This window comes from Hippopotamus amphibius, chromosome 8 (assembly GCF_030028045.1).
Source record: "Hippopotamus amphibius kiboko isolate mHipAmp2 chromosome 8, mHipAmp2.hap2, whole genome shotgun sequence".
Taxonomy (NCBI): Eukaryota; Metazoa; Chordata; class Mammalia; order Artiodactyla; family Hippopotamidae; genus Hippopotamus; species Hippopotamus amphibius.
In genome coordinates this window covers 13,088,385-13,107,567 of record NC_080193.1, presented here as the reverse complement: position 1 = coordinate 13,107,567, position 19,183 = coordinate 13,088,385, and the positions used below count along the sequence as shown (strand labels likewise).

At 52.1% G+C, this 19,183-nt stretch overlaps 1 protein-coding gene across 1 annotated transcript in view; it reads left to right on the top strand.

Annotated features, from left to right (window-relative positions):
• Positions 1 to 960: 960 nt before the first annotated feature.
• Positions 961 to 19,183, top strand: part of TBX5 (T-box transcription factor 5) — a 45,458-nt gene continuing 27,235 nt past the window's right edge. The window contains exons 1-6 of the mRNA XM_057746115.1: positions 961 to 1,150; positions 2,898 to 3,082; positions 4,723 to 4,817; positions 6,918 to 7,037; positions 7,890 to 8,037; positions 11,691 to 11,843. Of these exons, the coding sequence (XP_057602098.1) occupies positions 2,936 to 3,082; positions 4,723 to 4,817; positions 6,918 to 7,037; positions 7,890 to 8,037; positions 11,691 to 11,843 (663 nt within the window). The 5' untranslated portion in view covers positions 961 to 1,150; positions 2,898 to 2,935. The remainder of the gene's footprint in view (positions 1,151 to 2,897; positions 3,083 to 4,722; positions 4,818 to 6,917; positions 7,038 to 7,889; positions 8,038 to 11,690; positions 11,844 to 19,183) is intronic.

The following is a 19,183-nucleotide window of genomic DNA, read 5'->3' as shown; positions in this document are numbered from 1 at the left end:
CTTTGATCTCGGCCCCCATCCCAACGCACCTTCACCCTGCCTTCAACCCCGGAGTCGCTGAGAGTCGGGGTGATGAGTGGGGAGGGGGGGAGATGTCAGGGCGGCTAGTGGCGGCAGGCTGGGCCAGGCGGGGTCAGGCAGCTCTCCGTCTTGAGGTCAGCGATGGAGAGAGAACGCAGGGCGAGACTGCAGAGGAGGCTCCCGGCGTGTGTGTGTGTGTGTGTGTGTGTGTGTGTGTGTGTGTGTGTGTGTACGCCTCATGCGTTCAGACTCCGTTCTCTGCATGGCCGCGTCACCGAGATTACTTCCCGGGCAGAAGCTGAGCGGGTTTGCGATGATTTGTGCAGGATTTTCTGCAGCCACCGAGCTGCGCTCGGAGCAGCAGAGATGGATGGAGGTTGGGAAGGGGGTGGAGAGGCGGGGGTGATCTCAAGGTCTGGGTTTGAGAGTCGTGTTGTGATTTGAGTGTTCGGGAAATCTAATGGAAAAGGTGGTTGGGGGAGGGAGTGGGAAGGGAGAGGGAGGAGGGAGGAAGGGAGGGAGAGAGAGAGAGACAGACAGAGGCAGGCAGCGTGCAGTGGAAGCTAGCTGGATAGGCAATTTCAGTACTTTGTAAGCATCAAGGCAGCCCAACGTCACCAAGCTCAGCTGAGTCGGCTTGTATTTCTGAGAGAGAGGAGAGAGAGACAGAGAGAGAGAGAGAGGAGACTCTTACCTCGGATTCCGGAACTTTCACCCTGAAAGCTGCACTCGGAGAGGACCTCGACCATTCCCACGGCTCCCTCTTGTCTCCCGACTTTCCCTTCCCCGGGGGTGCGAGGGAGAAGCAGGGCTCTGAGATTACCCTATAGGAGGTGCTCCCGGAGGCTGCTGTTTCGCCTTCTTCGGAGCCCTCCTGGCGCCTGACAACTTGGAGGTCTTTAGGGAGAGCGAGCGCAAAGCGGAGGAGGTGTGTGTTGGATTGTGGGCCGTCGCCGCCGAGACTCCCGCGGCGGGTGCTCCCTCGTAGGCAGCGGTAGCCGCTGCTCTGGGGACGCGGTCCCCCCCCGCAGACCCCGGAGCCCACCATGCCCGCCCCCCCGCCTCGCCGCCGGCTTCCCTGCTAGGAGCCAGGAGGGATGCGGTGAATGCACCGGCTTCACCGAGCGAGGTAACCGTTCCGCAGCTGGCCCGGGAGGCCGGGGAGGGAGCCCGCCGGCCGAGTGGGCTCGGGGAGGCGCGCGAGGCGGCACTCGAGCCTCGCCCGCGATTCTGCAGGGCCCGGCTCGCTGAGGTTTTGCGCGGCCCGGAGCTGCCCGGCGCGTGGAGCCCAGGAGGCGGCCGGGGCCGGGGGAGAGGCGTTCAGGTTCGCAGGACTCGCGGCCTGGCTCTGTCAACCCGCATCGCGTTCGGCCCCGCCAGCCCCGAGCTCCCCGGGCCCCCGGCCAGAGCTCGGGGTGGGATTGTCGCCGCGGCCGGCGGTGAATGGGAGCGCACGTGGGGGCCGCCAGCCCCGCTTTCTTTTGTTGTGAGCAGGCTTCGGGGCTCCCATCCCCGCCTCCCCCCACCCCCCCAAATCCCAAGAGCGCGGTGAAGGCGGCGGCTTGGGAGTCGGGCCTCAGAAGCTCATCTTCTCCTCGACACCATTTCTGGGTCTCTGGCCCCTGCAGACACGGGGTGGGATGCAGTCTTTTGCCTTTTGCCCAAGCGGCTGCTAAGATTTGGGGGAGGGGGGAGGCATTTCTTGCGCCTCCTTCCCAGTCTTCCCGGGTTTGGAGGGAGGAAATCCCTACTTGGGAACGTAGAGGAGACTGGAAGGAGATCAGAGCAGGAGGCAGGCTCCTCCGGGCTTGAACCGTTCTGCAGCTGTTATTTTGCGTGTTCCAGCCCCACACGCCTGTAAACCCGGGCCATATTGCGCGCTGCGGCCGCCCTCAGTGGCCGGTTCAACGCCAGAAGCCCAGGATTTATCTGGGAACTACTTTGGTGTCTCCAACCCCGAGCTTGGGCCTGCAGTTCCAGCGAGCCAGGCCCGGCGGAAGCTCGGAGAAGCTCCCCTCGGCCAGGCCGCTCGACAAAATGCCCGTCTCGGGCTGGAGAGCCGAGAAAACGGGGAGAACCCGCCCCCGAGGCCGGGGGCCCAGCGCTGGCCTCGGGCATGCAGTCGCGCGCCTCCCTCCCAACCGACGGGCGGCTGCTTTCTTGCCCTTTCTGTTGGGCTCCTTTTTGTTTTTTGCGTTGCTTACAGTTGGGGGAAAGGGGAGGGCTCAATGTTAAAGGACTTTTAATTTTAAGGCCTGTACCTGATAAAAGATGGACGTGAATTCTCAGGACCTGGTCTCTCGATCTGCACATCTTTCCCGTCCTATGTTTTAGGTTTTTGCAAGAGGCGGGTTATTTCAGGCACTTTGCCTGCTGCAGAAAAGTATTCCTCTTGCGAGTTTTCCTAAACAGGGTTCTGCTGGCCTCCTGTAATTTGACGAAGAAAAAAAAAATTCTCAGAAGGGCACTAGGTTTGTGTTTTGTTTTGTTTTTGGTTCGTACCCAATGGCTTCCAAAAATACCCAGGCCTTATCTTTATAGGCTCTTCCAGAAGTCCAGACAAATTTGACGGGCAGCTCGCTTATCGAGGGGGGGGCGGGGAGCAGCCTGCGCAGGGGAGATGCGGGCCTCGCCTCCTCCCGCTCTGACGCGGGTCTTTCGCAAGAGGTTGTGCGTGGTCATAAAATAATAGTACTGATAATAATAACAGGACCTTCTGCAGCCTCCTGCAGCTGGGGACGGAGGCGCTGGTAGCTGGAGACTGCGGGTGGCAGCCTAGTCACTGCTCCCTCCTGTCACCAGAACCGGGCTCCCAACCTCCTCTTTTCCTCTCTCTGCGCCCCCCTCCCATCTGTCTCTCTCCTTCCCGTCCTCAGAGCAGGACCCCGAGCGGTCACAGGGCCCCAGGCTCACCATGGCCGACGCAGATGAGGGCTTTGGCCTGGCTCCCACGCCCCTGGAACCAGACTCCAAGGATCTACCCTGTGACTCAAAGCCCGAGAGCGCGCTAGGGGCCTCCAGCAAGTCCCCGTCGTCCCCACAGGCCGCCTTCACCCAGCAGGTAAGAAGGGCCTGGGGGTGCTTTGCAGAAACCAAAGCCCCCCTTTTGGCGGTTTGGGGGGGCATTGCGCATCATTGCCCCTTTTCTGTTTTATCTCCACTCCATTCCACCTTCCTCTGCCGTGCCTCCCTAAATGCCAGGGTATTCCCATCCACTTTATGGCGACGATTACCTTTACGGGCAGCGGATTTTTTGAAATCCATTGAAGTTGTTAACGAAGCCTTAATGATCCGGCTCTTGGGGGCCACTGAACAATGGCCCAGATCATTCCTTGCCTGCTGCACTAGGTGTAAACTCGGCCTGAACGCCTCATTAAGGGCCGGGTCAGCGGCCGCTTCAGGCCGGCATGAGCGATGGCTTGACCCCTCGTCAGATCTTTCGTAGCCTTCGCCTCCGCCCGCCTCCTCCGCGCGGCCGCCCAGCCCCGCGCGCAGCCCCGTGCGCAGCCCCGTGTCTGGCGGCCTGGCGGCCGGGGCCTGGGAGGCTGGCGCGGCTGGGCCGGCGGCGGGGAGCGCGCAGGGCTGGGCCGGGAGGGCACGGGGAGCCGCGGGCTCGCCTGGCTGGAAGCTGGGCCCAAGCCGAGCGTGAAGCCTCTCCTCTCGCTCTGCGCCCTTCATCCCGGCGCCCTGGGCGCTCAAGGGGTCGTCCGCAGACCTTGATGATTTTGGAATAGGATGTCAGAGGGCTGGAAGCGGGGTGTCTTGACCAGAAACGACACTTGTACACAGCTAAAACTCTTCTTTGGGATTTTGATGTCCTTCCTGGCCTTTTCCTCTCCTCTCTCTTTTGCCCTTCACATCTCAGGAAGATGCGTGTATATCTGTAGCCGGGCAGTGGGCATGTATTTTCAGAAACTTAAGAGGTTCTCCTTCAGGAAAAAACAAACTTACTTGTTAGACGTTTACAAATTATTGCAAAATGAAGACTTTGTGTGTATACATATTTTTGCATCGGTTTTGTAAAATAACTGGTCGTTGAAAACAGAAATGTTCAGTTGCTGTGCCCATACTCAACCCAGCTTGCAGCGAACGAAGCTGGATGTGAGGAGGGCCTAGAAGATGTATTAATATAGACATTTGAGGATTAATTTTTGTTTGAGATGGTGGGAACCTATTATACTATATAAACATTAAAAATTTTTAAACTTCACCTATGTCTATATCTGCACTGCCATGGTGGAGAATAAAATGCATACACACAGTGTTTGCACATCTGTATGTTTCCGTGTAGACATCTGGGTGTCTACATAAGAATATCCTGGGTGGGTTTTTCAAGATTGAGGTTGGTTTTTTGTTTGTTTGTTTCTTTTAGCTGCCTCTTGGCTAAAGCGGATTGGGACTGGGATTGGTTCCATTGTTCTTCTCAGCCCTATCCGCCCCATGCACATTCTGGAACACTGATGGCTGGGAGTTTTTCTCTAGCCTTGTGTTGGTGGCATTAGAAGGAGACAGCTTTGCACTGTGGGGTTAAGACCTTCCCCGGGACAGAGCATACACAGGGAGCCCAGGCAGTGCTCTAGTGGGCTGGGGACAGTTTTCAGCCTATGAGCCCCCTGGCTCGAGGGGAAAGGAGGGGAAAGCTCTGTATTTTCAGGGAGTGTGGGGAAGGCAGGCTCATTGACTTTTCTCTCCTTCCTGTAGGGCATGGAAGGGATCAAGGTGTTTCTCCATGAAAGGGAACTGTGGCTGAAATTCCACGAAGTAGGCACAGAAATGATCATCACCAAGGCTGGCAGGTGAGATGGTCCCCTCTCTGGAGGAGGCACCGGGACCTTGCGGGAGAGATGAAGAAAGGTGCGGGAGACCAGAAAAAGGAGAGAATAGAAACTGGGAGAGAGGGAGAAAGAGAGAGAGAATGAGAATATGAATATATTGTATTTGACTCTATTCTGGTTAAAGAGGCACCGGCAGTTCCTCTAGTGATCTCCATCAGTGTGAGGGGAAATATGTAAAAGATTCAGCTCTGGAAACTGGGCATTTCTTCCACCTGGTATATAAGAAGAAGCAAGAGCTTGGGAGGCTGTGCTATCTGGATGGATTAGTAATGAGAGAAAGAGAGATGAGGTGGGAGAGCCAGCCGGGGAACAGAGAGGTGCAGAGACACACAGAGATGAGACGGGGCTTTGGGTTTCATGGGATCTCAGACTTGATTCCTCGCCCAGACCCTCCTTCCCACCCTCCCTGACCTTGGAGGGATTCCAGCGTCCCACCCGATCGCCCAACTCCGAATCGTTGCATGTACTCGCTACCTCTTTCATTGTTTATAGAAAGCAGGCGCAGCCTTTGAAAGTGAACCGGGGCTCGGCGGGGCTCTATATACAGACACCGATAAACACGGGCAGTTTCGTCAAGACACTCACCCCGGAGTTGCTCTTAAAACCTCGCAGAGTTTTAGCTAGAAATGGGAGACTTCTGGGGGAGGGGGTAGGAGCGACGTGCAGCTCGGTATCTCAGCATCTGATTGCGCGCGGGCGTGCGCCCGGGCCCGGGGGGTCAGCCCCACCACGTCCCTACCGGTGCTGGACTGGCCCTCCGCGTCCCTAAGCGCAGAAAGCCCCAGTCTGCGCGGAGCCGGCGTGTGAAGCCGAGGAGCCGGTAGGCCCAAGCCACCGAGTGTGTGAAGGGGGCGGATGGAGCCGCCTCACCAGAGGCCCACCGCTCCTCCAGCCCAAGCCTCCCGCAATAAACTGACAACAGTGACATTTATTATTATTTGAAATTAAACAATGTCTGCTCCCCCGCTCGGCCCGAGTGAACTAGGGAGGCGCTTTCTGTTTATAGCAAAGAACTCAGGTCCTCTTCCCATTCCGCCGAGGAAGGAAAGGGAGGCCGGGGCCTGCTTTTCTCCCCCAAGCCTGAGCCGACGAGATTTAACTATAAAAGGCCTGCGAAGCCTCCGGCGCCTCCGCCTCCGGGCGCTCTCGCTCGGGCAGATAAACACCGAGAGGCGAGGCTCCAAGGCCAGAGGGAGAGGGCTCCACTCACCCCTTCCCGCCATCCCCGAGCGAGCCACGTTCCAGCAACTGGCCCTTGGCCCGAGCCGGCCTTGGGAAGGCTTGCTTTCTGGGGCGCCCTCCTCCCGAGGCGGGATGGAGATGGGGAGCGCGCCTGTGCGCGGACAGGGAGCGGGCCGGGTGCACGCGGGGCCGCCGAACCTCCTTGCAACCACTCCTCCCGAAACCAAATTTCTTTGCGGAGGGCCAAAGCGTGTAGACTCTCCAAGGAAGTGTGCCAGGCGCCTTGGAGAAGTGGTGGCGCATTCAGGAATAAGTTCCTGCGCGAGACTCGTGTCAGAGGTCACGCACCGAGCTGTACGGGGAGGGGTGGGGCGGAGGACTGAAGCTAGGACAGGCTGTGTGTGGGCACCCACGCGCGGGCAGTCCCAGGGAGCACCCACCTGGGTGCCCACGTGACGCGCAGCCCGGCCAAAGCACCTGGCTGGGTGGAGGAAGCCAGCTTTTTTCTTTTTTTTTTTTTAAACCTAATAAGCCTTTTCCTGCCCCCAAATAAAAAAGAGGATGTCTGGTTCTGAAAAGAGCCTTTAGCAAGAGTAGAATTGCGGGGTCCCTTTCAGGCCTTCTTGGAAACCAGTCTCTAGAAGCCGTGGCCTCCTACTTTCTCTTATTCATAGGTATAGTCCCAGCCTGCTTTTTTGCTCCCCATAACTTGGAGAGAAACCTGGGCTGGATCTTAGCAACAGCCGAGTAGGGGCCGCTTCTCTTCCACGTTTCTTCCCAGATCGATTCTTCCATTAAAATTTGTAGAGGAGGTCTTAGCATATGTGCATTAATTCCTTCTCTGTCTCTGTGTCTCCTCCTGCTCCCCGTCTCCCCCAGGCGGATGTTTCCCAGTTACAAAGTGAAGGTGACCGGCCTTAATCCCAAAACGAAGTACATTCTCCTCATGGACATCGTTCCCGCCGACGACCACAGATACAAGTTCGCAGATAATAAATGGTAGGCATCACACAGGCCGTAGGGGAGGGCGGGGGGGGGGGGCCGTGGGCACCAAACTTCCCTCTTCCCCCTGAACCAATAAACATTGTTTTGAGCTCCTACTGTGTGCTAGAGGTTTTTGCTGCCCATTCCGCTGCATCCTCCTGACCTCACCCTGAGAAGAAGAAAGAGCAGCCGTTAGCCCCCATTTTATAGACTAGAAAACTGAGGCTCAGAGGAAGCAAAGCGCCAATGTCTGTTGCTGCACCCGAGGGTTGTAGATTTTTAAAAAGGGTATTGTTAACCAAGCGTCGGAGCTGTTTCTGGAGGCATAAAGTGTTAACAGTTATTTTTTATGAGTTACCTGCTTTGAACATGCCTTTTTTATGAAATTGCAAAATCGGCCCGGGGTATTTGAGTTACACAGGCAAGAGCGGAGAGGCCCATTCCTTGGGTACGTTGCTCCCGCAGCTGCCAAGAGGGCAGGGGCTTGAAGATGAAGCCCCTTTGGAAAGCCCTCAAGAAGTTTTCCTGAGACTTTTGTGCACATGCAGGCTTCCAGAACCCCACCAGTTGTTCATGGGCAAAGAGGCGCTGCGGGGCCCCCACGACACCCTTGGTGCTGGGGGAGGAATTAGGAGGAAGGAGAAAGAGCCGGGTGGTGGGGGGTTGGGGGGGGCGGGGGGGGGGGGCTGGAGCCTGGAGACAGGCTCCAGGCGTTCTGGGTAGCTGGCATTTCAGATGCCCAAGCAAGACCTGAGGGTCCCGCCATTTCCAGATCGTTCTCACATTCAGCAGCCGTCGCTTGGCTCAAGAACCAGCCGGCACCACGGTGCGCTAAGTCTAGGCGGGTGGCGCCTCTCCTTGGTCTAGGTCTGTGACGGGCAAAGCGGAGCCCGCCATGCCGGGCCGCCTCTACGTGCACCCGGACTCGCCGGCCACTGGGGCGCATTGGATGAGGCAGCTGGTCTCCTTCCAGAAACTCAAGCTCACCAACAACCACCTGGACCCATTTGGGCATGTGAGTACCTTGTACGGCCGCCCTTCCTTGCATCTTCAGGTCCACACCTTCTCTTCCTCACCTGCCCCCTCTCCTCTCCCGCTTCTCCACGACTTTCTCTTCTTGGAGCCTCACGTCCACCCACACTTCTTTCTTTGCTCCATTTCACCTGCCTTGGTCTTTTTCTCCCTGTACCTTCTTGACCTGGCCTTCCTTTCTCTTCCCCTTTCTCTCTTCTTTCTCATCTCTCTTTCCTTTTCTCTTATTTCTTTCACCTTCTAATTCTTCCTGGCTGTCTCCACCTCTCTCCTACTCAGACATCTGCCCCTTGCAGTCCTCCCTGTGACCCACTAGTCCGTGCTCTGGGTGTGTCTTTCTTGGGTGGCTGGCGATCAAGCCTCCGGGTCTCCTGGCCTGGGGCTCCCCCTGCATCCCTGCTGCCAGCACCCAACCCATCTGCCTTTGCTGAGGGACGGGGGTCATGGGGTGACTGAGGCTGTTCATTCCGGGTCTGGGATTCCTGTTCGTTCAGCGCCATCTGTGACTAGGGGTGGGGGGCAGTGTTTCAGTCCTGCAGAAACATGGGCCCTCTAGGTGGGCGAGTACTCAGTGCAGACTGCAGAGGCTGGATCACGATGGCAGCCGTATACCTTACCTACCTCTTCCAAATTCTGCCACATTATTGGGATGTTCTGGCTGAAAGGGAGACCCTAGGCCCTCTGCTTCCTCTTTTACAGATGGGGAAACCAACCCACCAGAGGTAGACTCCAGTACCTGTGCCCCTTTTAGCTCAACACTTTTGGGTGTATCTGGTTTTCCGCCCCCCTCGCCCAACTTCCAGCTTTCCTCCCCTCCTTCCACCATGCCCAGAGTGGGCGAACCCCAGATCAGGGTCCTACACCTGGCGTCTGGATTGGCCCCAAGAGAGGGGCCTGGTGAACCTCTTGAAACTGCAGGATATTGAGCGTGCAGTCCCGCACCCTCCAAGAGAATATGTAACTTCTAGCAGGTTCTCTATAGGATATCATCCTCTCTTCCCCAAAGAAAAACATATGAAGAACAGAACACTGGTTTGGGGGAATATATCCCTAAATCTCTTCATTGGAAAATTGTCACCAGAATGCAGTCCTTGAATTCAGAGTTTGGAACCCTTAGTTTGATTCCACCAAACAAGTGGTCTGGTTCGTCTTAGGGCATTCGATCCTCATAGCAGCCTAGAGAGGAGAATGGAAGTATGCAGCCTTTATAACTGGGAGTCCATGGGAGGGGAGGTGACCTGGCTGAGGTCACACAGCTTATATTTAGGAACAGGGATTTGAGGCTAGGCCTCTCTAATTCCAGAAGTGACCCACATCCTGCCACTTTGTCTCTTCCGTGAAAATCGTGGTCCCCAGTTTGGGGACCTGAGGGGACTGGGTGTGAATGCATTTGATCAGGAGGGAGGACGGTTTGTGAAGGTCCAAATGAGAAATAAGGCCCCTGGGGCCTTAGGGCTGAAGCCCTGAGCCCACAGGGTCCTTGGTGGGAAGGGGACCAGGGCCCTCCACTGATACGCTCCGTGCCTCTCTACACGCGGTTGGTGTGAGATCGGACTGCTGGCCACTGGGGAAGAGAGAAGGAAGGCTCGTTCTCTGTAGGAGGGGAGCGGAAAGGAGCAGGGGGGCCGTTTCTAGGCAAAACCGGGCCTCCTTTGCATTGAAACCGGGGTGTTTAGCCTGCAGCGTCCAGGTTGCGGTACATCCCAGCGCAGACGTGACCTCCAGCTTGCGTGGGTGTTGAGTGGCCGGCGGTGCCGTGTACCTGCGGATGCTGAACCGCTGCTTTAGGTTCAGCGCTGGGGAGAGAAGGGACCATTTTGTAAAGGTCCCGCGTGCATCTCCCTGGGACCGTGTCCTTCTGGAGGCTGGGACCGCTTTGTGGGCCTCCGTGGAGCCTTGGCCTCGGCCCCTTAGCTTTCCCTCTGCGGCCCCGGGTGTGCCTTTGGGGTCGTGCTGGGGTGGACCCCTGGGGAAGGCGCGCGCGCAGCCCCACACCCGAGTCCCCCGGCGCCCCTGCGAGTTGCAGGTCCTTCCGATTCGGCGGAGGAGGGCGCCGTGCTCCGAGCGGCTCCGGACTCCCCGGCGGCCACGCATTCCCACCCTAAACTCAGGACTTGGAGTCCAGAGCCGCCCTCATGAAATTAAGGGCCATTAGATCGCCCTCGCGCTGATGTCTCCACACTGTCCCCGGCCGTCAAAGCAATTTGGCTAAGCCGGGACGATGGCCGCGCCGGCCGGGGGCTGCGGCGGCCCGCGGGGCCCCGCTGCGTCTCTCTGTCGCCACGCCGCCCCGGCCGGCGTCGCTATCGGCCAGAGAGACGGCCGGGCCGCGGCGGCCGGAGATTAGAGCCGCGCGGCCCGGGGGTCGGGGAGCCGCGGGGTCCCGAGCTTTTCTCCCCTCCCCCGGCCGGCTCGGGCCGCGCTCCCCTCCCCCTCCTCCAGGCCGATGTCAAGGGTTGGCCCAAGGACCCTGCCCCAGGGTCATCCATGCACATATCAAAGACACTGAGACTACCTCCGCCGCTCAGTTTGCGGTCCTGGGTCTAAAAAGCAGGCCAGCGTTTTCAGCCCGTGAAACGCGGCAGCTCGCCCACTCGGTGGCTAGAGATCGGGGCGTTTTGATAAATATCAGCCCTACCAGCCTCCGGGAAGCATCCAAAGCAGGGCGTCATCAGAACAACAGACTCCGTTTTATTAGCAAAGATGCTCGTCTTCTCTGGATAGTTCTGCTCCAGCCAGAGCGTGGTGCCTGCAGGCGCCCTCCTAATAGTCACAGTGGTGGCCGTAATAAGAGTAGAGCTACAGCAGTGAGATCCCACTAGTCCCTGGGACCCCTCCCCAAACATGGAAGAGATAGAAAGGAAGGAGAAAACTATTCCCCCCACCCAAAGCAGATGCCACAGGTGTGTCTGGGGCCAAGTCTGGAGATAATTCTGGTTGTGGATCCTGATATGTTGGGAAGTTGGAATCTCAAGGGCACCCAGATCCCTGTTTGATGTTAGGGGCAAGGGTGGGTATTTCCCTCCCCCACTCACATCCTTAGAGGCCCCCCCCCATTTTCCTCTCTTTATCATTGACTCCACTTTGCACATTTTCCAAACAAAGGACCAAGCCTGCAATCTTTATTCCAGTTCTGCAAATGCTTGGTCTCTTTCTTTGCATCTCTTTGAGCTTTTTTTTTTTTTTGGTGGGGGGGAGGTTGTAGTTATTTATATGTATGTATGTTTGTTTGTTTGTTTCTGCTCTCCTTTCTTTGCAAAATTGTTGCATAGGCTTCCTTGGGGGGTGCCAATTTCTTTGCCCCAAACTTGCTTCACTCCCCCTGGGTGGGAAGTGCCCTACGCAGGGAGTTAATTTATTAAACAAACTTTATTAAGAATTCTGATTTACTGCCGAGTGTGCTTTGGGTAGATTCCTGGAATATTACCCTGGCTTTTTCAGATGGAAATTGTCATCTTTGAAATGTTTCTTTTTAATGAAGTCACTGGCTTCTTTTCAAAAACAGGAGAAAAAAAAAGGGGACCTTTTTTCCGAGAGCCTATATAAAGAACTTAATTTTGGGGTGGAGAGTGGGGTTTTATGGAAACAAAGAGGTTTTGATTTTTCTTACAATCTCATTTTCTTTATTATTTTTAGATTATTCTGAATTCCATGCACAAATACCAGCCAAGATTACACATTGTGAAAGCGGACGAAAATAATGGATTTGGCTCAAAAAATACCGCGTTCTGTACCCATGTCTTTCCTGAGACGGCGTTTATTGCGGTGACTTCCTACCAGAACCACAAGGTAAGCCCAGTACCCAGGGACCAGCGGGCCTGGGGCTGCCCGCTTGTTTGCATGAATCTATAGGTGTCTCCTGCTAAAACCTTTAGCTTTATGGGCGCCGTTATTCCTCCGCACAGTGGTCACCAGCTTCTATTTCAGGGGGCTGGGGCAGGGACAGAACTGCAGCCTAAGGATCTCAGCTATTTGTACTCCGTTCATGGGGTTGGCACGAAAGTCACACACACACACACACACACATTCACAGCAGATAGAAACAAAATTGTCAAACCATAGATGACCATGTGGTGTCAGTGATTGGTACTCAGATGTAACAAGAAGGCATCTCGCTGCAGTCACGAAATGTTCAGTGAGAAGAAAGGTCCCGATATTGGCTGGCTTCATGCTCTTGGGTGGGGACCTGGTGCCACCCTTCCTGGGGCCACCTTTTCTGTGTGTGTGTGGGGCGGTGCTCCGTGTCCTTCCCTCCTCTACTCTGCCTTTTTTTTTTTTTTCCACTCTGCCTTTTGGATGCATTTCAACTCCAATCAGGGCAGGTGGCAAAGTTGCCGGAAACCTTGAGCTTGGATTTTCCCAGATGCTTCCTTAACTGTTTCAGCGAGTACTGACCCCGGGCCGCATACTAAAGCAAGGTTGGCATTGCTGAAACAAAAGCAAAACCTGAGCAACCTGTGTGTGTCACCAGCTGCCTGGAGCAAAGCTCTGGCGACTTAAATAAAATCCTGCAAAAAACACAGCCTGGGGAGGAGAGGCATGTGAGCGGTCAACACGTTGTTTGGTGGCCGCAGTATGGTGTAGAGGCAGGATGTCGCAGATGGATTGCGTCACCATGAGACCCCTATGCTGTTGGAAATCCAGGCCCTGATTTGGGCTGTTCAAAGCTTGACGGTGATGTTGGAACAGGGAGCCCCATAACCACAGGTTGAGGTGGGGTGGGTAGTATCTTCTATCCTTGTTTAGGAGAAAGGGCTTGTCTTCATTTGTCATGGTTCATGTGTGTTCTTTATAAACCTGAGGGCACGTGGATTCGTTTTACTGGCGGGGAGGGCAGGATTGAAGCATTGCTAAGCCTCGTTATGGAAAGATCTGGAATCGGGAAAGGCAAGATATAGGGGCTGGGGAGGGGCCGCTGCCATTGTGGGACTGTAGACTATTGGGCCTAGTTTGAAGTGATTTGGGGTTAGAGGGCTGTGGGAGGGGAAAGGAGGAGGTCCCTGTGGGATCCCTGAGGGCGGGTCATGTGGATGTGGGGATCGGGTGCCCCTACCCCTCTACAGCCCCTCTCCTTCCCTCACCTACAAGGGAAGAGTGGGGTGGCGGGAAGCTCTAGGGGCTGTAGAGCCAGGCAGGAGAGGCCAGGGTAGGGGGAGAGACGGGCTTAGCACCCTAAAGCCTCCAGTCACCACTTGAAGGTCATTTCACACAGGCTGTGTGTTGGCTAATCCCCGCTGCAGGGAAGCCAGGGCAGTTACGAAATGCTGTGGGCAATCTCCAAATTCAGATTGTCAGGGACCAAGCCAAGCTGTGATGGATGGTCCCTTCTAGGCCACACCGCCTGTCCAGGATCCCAGGCCTTGAGAGAGCTTCCTTTCGTCAGGAAACTCACCCCTCCCTCCAGCCCCAATACAATTACTTTTTAAAGGGAAAGAAGGTGTTTTGTTTTGTTTTGTTTTAGGTATTCCCACTGGTTGAACCAATAAGCGCAAAAAAGTAAGGTCAAGTACCCTGAAAGTCACAGCACTGTTTCAGGCTAATTTAAGTTTGGCTGCTAGAAACCTGTTTCCTCCATGGCTGCTGTAAACCTATGTTTAACTTTGTGGTGATGGCCACAGGGGAAAAATATGGAAAACATAGCAACCAGGACTCTCTGTTCTCCATATAGATATGCTTAGAGCCTCCTAGTCCTGACAGAGGGTCCAAAAATAGGTCGGATCTTTTTTTTTTTTCCTGCCAAGAAAACCCAGGTTCATCCAGAGAGGACAGGAAGTGATAGACACGTGAAAGTGACCTGTTAAAAACACATGTAGATGTTCAGGTCCTTTGGGGGAAATTCCGAAGTTCTATGTAGTAAAAATCTTAGGGATCCATCAGGAGAGGGTAGTCTGGGAGAACATGCAGTCTTTCTCTCTCTGTTTACAGTTTTATTGTTGCATATCTGTCATACAATAAACTGCAATATTTGAAGAACTCAATTTGCTGACTTTGACAACTGTATACCCATGAAACCATCACTGTAGCCACTTCTGAACTTACTCAACACCCCCTAGATTTCGTTCTTTACTTTTTTTTAATATCTCCTCCCATGAATATATTTGGTGACCTATATGTGTGTGGAGTACCTGTGCAGTGGGATATGTACGTGTGAGTTTTGAACACAGTCTAGGAGATTGTGTATCTAAATGCTCATGGGTCTCAAAACGTGAGTCTCTAAAGATGCATCTGGATATATGTATATCTTGTTGTTTTTGTTTTTTCTTCCAGTTTTATTGGGATATAATTGACAGATGTACTGTTTGAGTTTCAGGTGTACAGCATCATGATTTGACTACCTACATCATGAAATGATGCTTAGAATAATTTGAGAGATGGATGTAGGTGTATTTGAGGATCAACAGGAATTGCTGATTTTCTTCATTGGTTGGGTGGGGGAGCCTGGTTGAGCTGTACATATAGGTCTTTTTAGGCCGCCTGTCATCCAGAAGAAGGATTTCATAGGAGACCACTTTCAATCACTCTCCCCCATGTGAGGTTTCCCCCACTTTTTAGTTATCGAGTACCAAAGGCATCTATTTTCTTTGTCAAGAGGAAGTTTAAAGCAGGGGATTTTTCCAGTCGAATCCAGTCCCCTGCAGACGTTCCCTGCATGGATATATGATGTGTGACTTAAATAAGCGGGTCGGATTGAGTGTGATTTGTAGACTCTATTTTGTTACTTTATTGTCCCACCTGGACGGGATGTTGAGACTCCTGGCTTCATGGGGAGAAGCCACCTGAGCTGTTCCTCACCCTCGTGTAGGGTTAGGGTAAGCATCTGGAGGCAGACTGCCTGGGTTCCAACCCATTTGACTGGGGCAAATTATTTAACTCAGTCTTCCCGTCTGTAAAATGGGGATAAGAAAATACTTTTGGGGGGGGTATTATTATCTTTGTGGGGATTAAAATGAGGTAATCCAGGGAACATGTGTCATGCAGAGCCTGGTACGGAGTCAGCACAGATGGTTAGTGAAGATTCCATTGATTGACTACTCAACTTATCAATTTATTAACAGGGCAACTCCGTCTAAAACGCAGATTCTGGAAAACTCTTTGCCTACCCGATTTTCGAATCTGAAAGACTGAGATTTTTAAATACATCCTTACGCCTGTGGTAGAAACACAACTACAAATGTTAGTCTTTGTGGTTTAGTTGGTTCATTCCCTGACTGTGTTGTCAGCCCAGGGACTGTTTGCCAAGCGTTATGCATTGGTTAAGTGCATAGGGAAAGAAAAGCAGTCTATGTGATTAAGTTGCCAGGACAATTTGGAAAAATATGAGCCACCAATTTTGGGTCCAAAGGGCTTAGTGATTCCAGACTGATCTTTGGATGCAGGTACCAGGTGGCGGCAGGTACGTGACAGGGTTTATTTCTTATGTTGCTGTCACACACCCGTCTACCACGGGGTTCCTAATGACAGGACGCATTTCCGGAGCCCAGCTGTGATCCCTAGCTGGATTTGGGAGTTATTTCCCCAGATGCTTGACAGTTTGAAAAAGATATTTAAACGCTGGAATCTTCCCCAGCGACGTCCACTCTGTGAAACACGTTTTTGTAAGGTTTGTGCTGCAGTTGTCAGCAGCTCGCAGAGCAATCCCTAGAAATATTTAGGTGTTAAAAAAAGGTCACATGGGCATTTCATTTCCCTGCTTTTGCAACAATGGCTTTGTATGCAAGCATGTCTCTCCCCCCCCGATATTAACTTACTTTGCCATTAAAAGGCATTTTCCTCCTGCTTAAATCATTGTGTACGGAGCCTGTATTTATGAGGTATGAGATTTCTGGTTGGGACCAGGAAATGAACCCCTAATAGAGAGACATAATTAAGATTTTTGGCCCTCGGGAGGGGTTTTTTTTTGTTGTTTTTTTTTGTCAAAAGCGAGAATTCACAACAATTATTCTCATTAATTTTTACAACCTCTGTCTCACTGGTTGGAGCTGGCATTTATATTTGTTTTTCTCCCACCCGCGCCCCCTCCCCCGGATATCCGGTTTTATGCTGATTTTGGAGGGAGTACGATTGTATGATGAATGGAAGTCGATTTCAGTAGAGCCTTTTGGTAGAACTCAGACATCCAGGTGTATCGGTTTGTGTGCCCGTGAGTGACTAGCTCCGTGTTAGGAAGGGAGTTTCATAGACAGGGTTATGGTAAGTGAGGGGACAAGTGTGAAATAAGATGGACATTTTCACCTGCACCTAAGCTTGCATGTTAACATTTCTCAGGGGTAATTCTTATGTCCAATAGGCATCTACACTCAAGTCTGAAGCAAGGCATAGGTAAGATCCACACACCTAAGCGTACATTTAGCAAATTGTTCGTTTCCTCTGCTGCTGTGTTTTTGGAAGCTCTGGTGATCAGAGCAAGAACTAGGTAGTGGTTAATCTGTTTGAGGTGCAAGGAATGGGTTTGAGCAAAAGATTTGTGCTCATAAAATACCCAAACCCACCCTTTTCTTTTTTTTTCCCTCAGGGTAATTTTTTTTGTCCTGAGCTCTTGGTGGAGCAGTGACGTCCTGGAATAGGCATTTATTCAGCCCTGATGCCACACCCTTCTCGGCTTATTGTCCTCAGTATTTTCAAGGGCTGGCTTCCGTCACTGGGTGTGTGGCTGGGTGGGGGGCACAGAAAGTAGGGTAAGGGTTCCCTCCACCCCGTTTTAAAAAGAATCTAATTTTTACTTAAGTTGTTGGGAATTTCTCCCCCTTCCCTTTAAAAACTGATTTATGGTCAACTGGGTTGCATTGTATTGTCATAAAACTGGAGTGAGAAAGAAAGCCCCACTGGGTGATGGGCTTTTGGACTCGGAATTGAGTTGAGGAGTGCACACGTTCAAGACTGTCTTCTAAAGAGATTTTATAGATGTATCTACTCATTCTGAGGCGTCCATTCAAAATCAGAACCCGTTGCAGGAATGGATACAGTTAAAAAAATGAAGGAGGGGGGAATGCGTATACACAGAAATACACCCACATATTTAAAACGTTGTAAAATTGATTTTATTTTTTGGAGTGGAGCAGTTTCAGGTTCATAGTAAAGTTGAGTGGAAAGTACAGAGAGTTCCTGTATACCCTCTGTCCCCTGACACTGTGCAGGCTCCCTTACTATCAATATCCCCTGCAGAGTGGGACATTTGTTACCATTGATGAACCTACATTGATTGACACATCATCACCCAGAGGCCGTAGTTTGCGTTGGGGTTCACTCTTGGAGTTGTAGACTCTGTGGGTTGGTGTTTTTTTTGGCTGTGCCGCAAGGGATGTGGACTCTTAGTTCCCAGACCAGGGATCGAACCCGTGCCCCGCTGTGGAAGTGCGAGTCCTAACCACTGCACTGCCAGGGAAGTCCTCAGACTCTGTGGGTTTAGACAGATATATAATGACACGTCTTTACCATGATGTATCCCACAGGATCATTTCACTGCCCTAAAAATCCTCTGCACTTCTCTCGTTCATCCTTCCCTTCCTCCTGACCCCCGGCAACCACTGATCTTTTTTGCTGTTCCCATAGGTTTGCCTTTTCCAAAATGTCATAGGGTTGGGATCATATAACATTTAAAAAAGGTTCATTTTACATATTTGTTGTGAAACACACACATGTAGTAATTTTATGTCCGTGAGAGAGTCTTGGAGTTAGAAGGAAACTTTATAAAACCACCTCTGCCAGAAGACAAGACATACCAGAATGCTTGCCCCCAAATGGACACATGTGGGGGCAGTCATTAATTATGCTTAGTTTCTCAAGGCAACGACTGGGTTTCTCAGACTCTATAATGATGCTACTGGGGGTAGAGGAGATGGTTTTGTGGGTATTTGAAGATGATGGGATCACAGAAAAAACTGTTCTTGTTCCAGTTACCTTTGTATTCATCTATCAGAGAGAGAGGGAGACTTACTTCAGTACCAGTTTATGTTAAATACTTCTCTAATTTCCCCTTGCAACAAAAAGAAGGCAGGCCTTAGGTTTGGAACTTTCTGTGGGTACCAATAGAGGAAATCTGATATGCTTATTTTCTTTTTATTTTATGTTAGCAAGTGATTCCACTTTGACATATAGAGAAGTGATATAATTTTTTTCTAACATAAATTGAAATCAAAAGTGGCTTTATGTAAATAAAAATATTAAGCAGACCAGTGGACAGGGACTATATAGGTGTGATAACAAGGGTGAAGGTGACCTTTGAATGACTGGTCACTGATGAATGCCGCCCCGGCGTCTATAAAGTGGTTTGATGTATAAAAATTCAACTCACACACAGCTTTTAGGAAATACTTCTAGCAGACTGCATAGAAATGCAGTCTTTCACCTACATCTGCTACTGTACGCTCGTGCTAGCAGAGTATGTGTTGATGGTTTCCATGAAGGTTCTGGTCCTTGAACCAAAGACCCTGTTCTATCACTAAGTTTTGTATATTGCAACAAAAATTTCCAAGAAGAGGGCTCTCTCTTCCTTACCTAGACAATTTTTTTTTTTTTTAAAATTTTGGCCACCCCAAGTGGCATGCAGAATCTTAGTCCCCCGACCAGGGATCGAACCCATGGCCCCCTGCACTGGAAGCGTGGAGTCTTAACCACTGGACTGCCAGGGAAGTCCCCTTACTTAGGCAGTTAAAGAGGTTTGGAGCTGTTTGGTAGCTATCATATATGTTATAATTCTATATGTTGGTCTTTATTTCATTAGACATCATTTGCCACCCGAGCTAGCAAACTCTATCTGCGAAACTATGAAATGAACGTGAAATGAGGTGTAGTAGGATTTTGAGAGCAATGAGAGAGACCTTCCCAATAGAGACTGCCACGCTGCAGGAAGTTGACACTGTCCACATGGTACAGTTTTCCAAGGGGCAGCGGTGTACCAAGCATTGAGGCCAAGACTGTGTTTGAAACACAAAATGCTACGATTAGGGGAAAAAAAAAAAAGCCAGTCCAGCCAGAAGGATGCAGAATATGACTCCAATTAATGGGGCAAACTAAAACCAGGTTTTTTTCCCCTTTTAAAAATGGTCTGATCTAGGACATTTTTGAAAGCCTCCTTTCGAATGAAGTGGTGGGTCCCGTTGACGTGCCTGGCTTAATTTGCTTCTTTGGGT